Raw genomic sequence first — 9,202 nt, 5'->3', positions numbered from 1 at the left:
CCTTTAATGGCAAACTAGTTTCGCATGATGGTGCCTCTATCTTCTGTTTGTATTTTTGAAACTAAGGTATTATCATTTTGCTATTGCTGCTACTGGTGAACTTCACAATCATTACTTTTTGAAAATTATCTTTATTGTGATATTTAGGTTATATATCCAGTTATTAAGGTTGTATAGGATATCCTGATATTTAGGTTGTATACGATATCCTGATATTTAGGTTGTATACGATATCCTGATATTTAGGTTGTATACGATATCCTGATATTTATGTTGTATACGATATCCTGATATTTAGATTGTATACGATATCCTGATATTTAGATTGTATACGATATCCTGATATTTAGGTTGTATACGATATCCTGATATTTAGGTTGTATACGATATCCTGATATTTATGTTGTATACGATATCCTGATATTTATGTTGTATACGATATCCTGATATTTAGATTGTATACGATATCCTGATATTTAGATTGTATACGATATCCTGATATTTATGTTGTATACGATATCCTGATATTTAGATTGTATACGATATCCTGATATTTAGGTTGTATACGATATCCTGATATTTAGATTGTATACGATATCCTGATATTTAGGTTGTATACGATATCCTGATATTTAGATTGTATACGATATCCTGATATTTAGGTTGTATACGATATCCTGATATTTAGATTGTATACGATATCCTGATATTTAGGTTGTATACGATATCCTGATATTTAGATTGTATACGATATCCTGATATTTAGGTTGTATACGATATCCTGATATTTAGATTGTATACGATATCCTGATATTTATGTTGTATACGATATCCTGATATTTAGATTGTATACGATATCCTGATATTTAGGTTGTATACGATATCCTGATATTTAGATTGTATACGATATCCTGATATTTAGGTTGTATACGATATCCTGATATTTAGATTGTATACGATATCCTGATATTTAGGTTGTATACGATATCCTGATATTTAGATTGTATACGATATCCTGATATTTAGATTGTATTCGATATCCTGATATTTACCACCTTCCTACAAAGGCATCAAGGTCCAAACAAATGGACAGATTGGACCAGAGAGTTGATAATTTATCAAATAAGAATTTATCTAGTGATCCAATCTTCTAGGAAAGTCTTGGCAAAGTCTTGTATAAACATCTGCAGGTCAAGATTTAGAGTATGCCAAAGATGTTACATTACACTAAATAAATTGATGAACCAGTGCTGTTCACATAATAAAACGTCCCCCACTTCCTAAAGCACTGCCCGATTGTATTATGTAGTTAGTAGTGTCTGAATTTAGTGGGGGTTTATTGTCGAATTTGTGGGGTTTTATAGTCCAATTAGTGGAGGGGTTTATAGTCCAATTAGTGGGTGTTTATAGTCCAATTAGTGGGGGTTTATAGTCCAATTAGTGGGGGTTTATAGTCAAATTAGTGGGGGTTTATAGTCAAATTAGGGGGGGGTTATAGTCGATTTAGTAGGGGTTTATAGTCGATTCAGTGGGGGTTTATAGTCCAATTAGTGGGGGTTTATAGTCGATTTAGTGAGGGTTTATAGTCGATTCAGTGGGGGTTTATAGCAGAGTTGTGTGATGGTGATATTTGTCCATACTATCTGTGGGTTATGATGGCGATTTGTTTTTTGATTTTTTTTTGTGGATTTGATACGTGTACTGTACGTATTACCAGTAAACATTATACCTAATTATTGATATAATTATTAATTTATTAATAATTATATATATATATATATAAATATTTATATTTCTTTAAATATTTAATAAGGGAATTTATTTACACAAGTTAAACAATCAAGAAGTATTATGTATTAAGATAACATTTTGTGTTGATAATGCCCCTGATGTTGAACTTTTTTTCAAACATATTACATTGTACAGTAAAATAATAAGACAAACAGTGTAACTAATTTGAACTGGTCAATCTTTGGAGACTAGTTTTATGGCCATCATCTTCAGATCAGAATTTCATTAATACACGAGATATATATAAATGAGATATAGCTGTGACATAAAATTTCTTATTTGTGAAGTCAATGTCTAAAATATTTTATCCTTGATTCTTGGATCGACCAACAGAGGGGAGATAGTGGCCATTTTCTTCACAAACATGAAATTTGTGTATTATGTGTATTTACATTTTCCCGTAGTTTTCATGAAATGTCACAAAGCTTATTTTAAATTGAAACTTACAATGTATGTAGCAGTTGGTCTATACACATGTACATCCTCATATATCTGACAATCAGTTGTGATGAAAATTTGCATGACTGGCAATACTCCACTACCAAACTTTCTTTTCAGGAATTTACTCAAGCAGCTTCATTTAGTAAAATTCAAATAAATGAGAAAAGTAATTGTAAAACAAACTACTGTTTATGTTTTCTAAATAACTATTTTGATATTATTCTGTTCGCTTAACTAGTTGTCCCAATTTTGTTTCTGGCTTTATCCTGTGAAAAGCCAGGGTCATTTTGAGGCTGGTTGGTTTGTAGTAGATGGTGGCTACCTCAATGAACATTATGTGGGAGGTACTACCATTATATATAATCCAGAGCAAATGGGGTGTTCTACAGGTAGAGCAAGATAATTGTACACACTGCCCAATTGTATGAGTTTCTCTTCTTTTTAAACAACTTTCTTCTACCAAAATGTCTCCCTTGACACTGCCTCACTTTCAGCCTTCAGGTGAGTGTTTTCCCCTGTGAGGAAGTCTTAAGGTTCTGTCCCCTGGCCGAGACATATGTGTTGAAAGTCTATAAAATGGTACTTTCTCACTCCTGCTTAATACTCAGCATTTTCAAAGCAAGATGACTGCTTTGCCCATTGTCATTGTAACGTGACATTTATTCTTTATCAAGGTAGGACTGTAAAGTCGGCATCAGTTCCACGCTACCACAAGGAGATTAATAAATGACATGTATTCTTTATCGAGGTAGCACTGTAAAGTCGGCATCAGTTCAATGCTATCGCAAGGATATACACAATACATACTACTTCTCCCAAAACAAACACTCCCCACACTCATGCATCTTGCACACAGGGGAGGCCATCCTTAAATGACCATAGGTGTTGATAGGACATTAAACATCGCAAAACCAAACCAACCAGAGCAATGACTGGGGTAAAGGGTCTTACCCAAAGATACAATTATGATAGCCTATGTCATTGAATACATATTTGTAAGAACGAGAGGAGTTTAAACTCTGTTGCATGTGTCTACGTTATGTACTTTGGTATTTACAGAAAATAATCAAATTATCAAGACTTTATATTAGACTTCTTGATTCCTTAAGAAACAGAGCACCACAAAGACTTTCTATTTTCATCTATCTAGCATACATGAAAAATGTTTTTTTAAATAATTAAGTTTATCTGGAATGTTTGATTAAAGAGTATCATTCTATGAAACTAAGTACGTATATCATGCAATGTTAAATGAAGTCACTGATGAAGGAATGTTCATCTACATGTTGTAATCTTAGTTCATGTACAAAACTGTAAACGGAACGGTTGTATGAGAGGTTGTTTTCTAGTACATGTGACCCAATATCATGGCTTAAAATCTAACATGTATAACAAATAGAAGGAAAATAAAAGACTTTTCAATGAAGTATGCTTGTTTGTCTCTCTGTAAATACTTAAAGTTACTGATCAGTAAATAATACACGTCTCTTATGTCTCCAGTCCAATCAAAGAAAAAAATATTGGTTATAATTCTGGTTCCACTTTGTCTTGGCCAGGCAAGGAAAGTTCCAATTTGTGTTACAGTTGCTGAATCAAAATGGCAGCAGTAGCAGATAATGTAATTTCTATGTGGTAGTAAACCATTGAAATCCACTATCCGTTGTACAATTTCACACCACTGGAAGGGAGATAACTCAAAATTCTCCCACCACTTACATTGGCCTTTCGTTATAACCATCTCCCTGCAGAAAGAACTAAAACAATTACCACCAACGTTTTAAAATTGTTTATTTCATATTAGCTATCGGTAATATCAGAGAGGCACATATTTCTCTATCAACAAACCACAGCTGTCCACCATTGTCCACCTACCCGTCCTCATCATTGTGCCTCACGGCGCCTGAAGGGTGAGGACAAGGCCGTGAAGGCTACAAACATGGCGGTATAAGACACAGTATGAATGTGTAAAACATGTTAACTCAATGTTACATCCATAGCAAACAACAATATCCCAGGACATCGTCACAGAGCTGACCAACAACCGAGACTCCCATTTACTGTCCATTAATGTTCATAATTCCATCCAAATACATGTGTAATAACCCTGAGATTTCAACATTTTAAAACGCCTATACCTATACATACAAAAAGTTTGTTTCAACACAGGTTATTGAGCAATATTGAAATCACAGTGAACTTTGTTGGAATAAATGCATGTTTATATCGATCTCATTTATGAACATTTTTACACATCTTTGATGTTACTTTTGTGATAGGATCTTGTCAGATAACATTAAAACAATATACTTTCGAGACCAGCTCTCCAAATCTGTGTTTTCAATCAATTTAACTTGGAAGACTATAAAGCTTGCATACAAGCCGTGTGATGTAACTGTGTCTACATGTATTGGTCTAGCTCCAGAAAGATGACCTGTCTATCTATACACAGGGTGACCACAACTGGTCAGTATGACCATGTGTCATTGACCAGTCAGTCCAAGACCACATCTGATCAGCTGACATTTAAGAGCATGTAGAAACTTGTAAATGATTCATGAATATGTATATAAATCAACGGTTTGGTGATGATGACAAAGCAGCCTTTACAAGCGAAATATGGTAAAAATCAAAATTGAAAAAATGGTTCAACAATGATAGGAAAATGAATATTTCAAATAAAAATATAAAAAAGTTACATTCACTGCATAACGTCTTCATGTATATAAAGGTTTAAGAGAAAATTTAACTCCATCGATAAAGCAGCCACAAACAGCTTATAGCATTAAGGTGCTGTACATTATAAATAATTTTAGATAAAATAATATTTTTTTCATTTGTTAAATATTTTGGTGTGATGATGAAACATTATATGTTCTCAAATAATAATGAAAATAGAACTATCCTGACATATCGGTTTCCACTATGATGATGAATTTAAAGTTTGGCCTTTCCACAGGAAAACAGAAGAGGTCCAATATCAGAGTTCAATTATTGCCTTTGTAGTTATCAATATTAAATCACATTAGACAGGTCTTAACAATGAATATATATTTTTCCACTAGAGAGCTTTTTTGGTGACAGAAACATTAAGCAGCCTTCTATTCAAATACTGCATAGATGTTGAGAGCAATAATTTCTAAATTTTATAGGTCAACATTTCACGGACAAAACTAACATACTAGAAACAATAAACATAACCACTAGTACTACAGAAAATAAAGGGCATAGCACCAGAAACAAATTGATTTAAATTTATACTGATAATATATTATAAAATGACATAAATATATCTATACAATGTATACAGCTTTTATATAACTCTGCAAATTTGTTTTCTTTTTTACAAACACACATAAAAACAAAACAACAGAAACCATATTGACAAGAATGACATGGACATATATACAAGTACACATCAAAATGCACCACGAAATGGTTACCAGGGTAACAGAATAGCATCATTTTATGAGCATCACATATGGGGATAATAAAAATTTACAGAGATTTTCATCTCCGCTAAAATAAAGTTAATCACACTTCATAATAAAAATGTCTTGAAAAGAACATACAATTATTTAATCAGTTGTATAATTTTAGTGGGATTATGTGTATTGAATAGAAAATGATGTATTTCCTGTTACGAAACACTTGTACTACTGACCCCATCAATAATACCACTTGAATATATCGTCTGAATCATACATGTAACACTGTTACCCCAGGGTAAAGTACACTCGTCTCGTACACAAATCGTTTCCTGCCTATTTTAGACAAACTGTATTAACTTGTCCTATATATATATATATCTATGCACCCGAATAAAAACTCTATTGGTATTGGAAGCATTTTCTTGGGCCGAATGGCAGTGGATTTCCAATTAAATGAACCTAAAATACAAAACCAGAGTTATATTCCCTTAAAATTTTTGTTTTTGTTTTTCTTTTTTTTTAATGCCTATTTATAGAGCTTGATCAAGTTATCATATAAAAATATTTCGAAAGTTCATAATCCAGTCAGTTTACAATTTATATATAAGTATACTTTGAGACCTGGTAAATGCAAGCCAGTTATAAAATAACACACTGAATTCATTCTTGTCCAAATTAAAAATTCTCCAGACACAATACGTGTAGCTGTCAAACACCGGGTATGAACTATCCTTATATAATTCAGAGAAAATCCAAGGTCAAACAGATGACAGTACTGACCTTCAATCCCATACAAGCATTGAGGGGACCCCTGGGTAGGGCAAAATATTATACTCTTTTCCCCATACAATGGAAGCATTTAGAGGATCCAGAACTCTGGGTAGAATAGAAGTTACGTAATGAAGATAATTTGAAGATCATGCATGAACAGGTGCATTTATACAACACTGATAGCAAAGACTGCCTTAACACTAAAAATAAATGTTGTATATGTTTTCACTTCTGACTGACAGTAGTGTGACATTTCTCAGTCTGATTCAGGTGATACAAAAACTGGCATCCGACAACACAAGCATATCTCCCCGTAACCTGGTTATACAGAACACTTAGGGACATTCATTTGCTTAGGTTATCTCATAAAAGTCATCACTATGACAAATTTCAAACCATATTATCACTTTCCACTTTATTTTATCCATTTATTAAAAGTATGTCTGCTTGACATGACTGGCATCCAGTTGAACAGGGTTCTCTGAAAAGCCTCCATTTGAATACACTGATTGTGAACACAACTAGCGCCACATATTGGGAGTCTGTGTGCTATACATCCTTGGCCGGCTCTCTCTGCACTGAATTCATGCCCCAATTGTACTGATTGTTCAATGACCAGTTGTACTGACCGTTAAGTGACCAGTTGTACTGACCGTTAAGTGACCAGTAAAGGCATTAACATCTGTCAATTTTTTGAGAAACCAATGTGATAATGATAGGCACTAATGTTCTGATCACAAGACAATAGATTTATTCCATCCGCCTGTAAGTTTGTGAAATAACTCCTCGTTTAAGGTCTGGTTTTTGTCCTGTGATCTCATTGTTAAGAATATATATCCTCCTATGTATTCGTGAACCACTTTACAGTCAGCATTTAAACATGAAAATGTTAGCCTTTCTCCCTCAAATTCCAGAAACACATGTTTCACCTCCCAGTTGACGTGCCAGCTTTTCAATGTGTTGTAGCGCCAGCTTTTCAGTGAATCCCCTGATGATAAATCCATCCTGATGATCCTGTTGTACGCTACTCCCAACAACTCCTGTAAAACAATATCAGCTTGTATGAGTCAAACCTGTGTAAACTTTCAAAAGTTTTAACTTTATATATGGCTTAATTTTTTTTTATAATTTTTTCTTTTTAATTTGGAGAAGTTTGATACATCAAAATTAATATCTGCTGATCTTGAAGTTATTTAACAAATTTCACTTTTACCACAATAAACACTTTAAGCTACATTATTTTTATCAATAAAAACGGTCTGTTGTTTATCAACTTTCAATCAGCTCTCTCAGCCCCTATGTAGGATAGTACTGAACTACTACATGTATTTATATTATTGAATAGCTATCTCAGCCCCTATGTGGGATAGTACTGAACTACTACATGTATTTATATTATTGAATAGCTCTCTCAGTCCCTATGTGAGATAGTACTGAACTACTACATGTATTTATATTATTGAATAGCTATCTCAGCCCCTATGTAGGATAGTACTGAACTACTACAGTGCAACTTCCGAAAACCGAACCTTCTAAAAACCGAACACCTCTGAATACCGAACGAATTGTCATTGTACGGAATTGGTCCTTCTTTATTATAGTATTAAAAAACTTCCAAATACCGATCCCTCTGAATTCCGAACACCGGACTGATTTTGTGTCCGGTTCCTGTTAAAATATACCAAAAATTACTTCTGAAAACCGGCCTTACCTGAGCGATTATGACACGAGGTCAGGCCAGTCAACCGTGAAACAACAACTGTGACGGGTATTGTGTGAAGCCTTATTGTCTCGGGACCTACGTAGGTGATTTGTACAGGTATCCAATATATATCCCAAGGGGGGCATTATGACGGAAGGCCTAGTGTATAATCAACACGACAATTATGAAACAATGCCACACTTCATTGAAGCGCGTCGGTTCGTTTATCTTCTCAATGCAAGTAGAGCTAGAAGCCTGAGTTTCGCATTTAATTTAAATGAGGCCCAAAAGGGGTTGTTTTCGTAAAGAAGCCGTGATGTTTTTTTAGACAACAGCGATGTCGGAAATACGACCAGTATAATCTGATCAATTGTAATTGATATTGAAACAAAACATCTTCACACCCTTTAATATTATTTGATGTGTAAAATATTCCGTATCGGACTATTGGCCCCATCCACATGACGAAGCTTCACCGGATGTAACAAAATGTAGGCCGATCATAAAGTGTAGTTGTACATGTGAAAATACTGTTTAAAACTATTGTTATAGTCATTTGCCTTTCTTATATATTCTGCAATATAAACATTGATTAACTTTCATAATATGCATATTATTCAGACAATCCAAATTGTCTAAGTATGAACGTGCCGTTTTGTAATCGGGTGCATTCTAATAAAACATCGTCCAACCAATTATATCCGGAATTTGACCGGTCATTTTTCGATCAACTTCTCCAAACCGAACCCTCTATAAACCGAACAAATAGTCATGTCCCATGCATGTTCGGTTTATAGAGGTTCCACTGTACATGTATTTATATTATTGAATAGCTATCTCAGCTCATAGATAGAATACTCCTTCATTTTGAACTCTTTCTTAAATTAACAAATGCCTTACATAAGCTTCTTAAGCCTGACTGACAGGAAAAAAGTAAGATATGATATCTGCATTAAAATGTGTTCTAACATAAAAAACAAAGTTTCCAAGGAACAATTTACAATAATTGTATTTTCGGTAGAAAAAGAATATTTCTCCTGGTTTTTAAATACTCTATTTTTTTTCTATA

The 9,202-nt window shown here is 33.7% G+C and overlaps 1 protein-coding gene across 1 annotated transcript in view; it reads right to left on the bottom strand.

Annotated features, from left to right (window-relative positions):
* Positions 1-4,003: 4,003 nt before the first annotated feature.
* The window catches only part of LOC117324446 (fermitin family homolog 2-like), a 45,206-nt gene continuing 40,007 nt past the window's right edge, over positions 4,004-9,202 (bottom strand). The window contains 1 exon segment of the mRNA XM_033880302.1: positions 4,004-7,471. Within this exon segment, the coding sequence (XP_033736193.1) occupies positions 7,166-7,471 (306 nt within the window). The 3' untranslated portion in view covers positions 4,004-7,165.

Source organism: Pecten maximus, chromosome 3 (genome assembly GCF_902652985.1).
Source record: "Pecten maximus chromosome 3, xPecMax1.1, whole genome shotgun sequence".
Lineage (NCBI taxonomy): Eukaryota > Metazoa > Mollusca > Bivalvia > Pectinida > Pectinidae > Pecten > Pecten maximus.
This window is presented reverse-complemented; position numbering and strand designations above follow the sequence as displayed.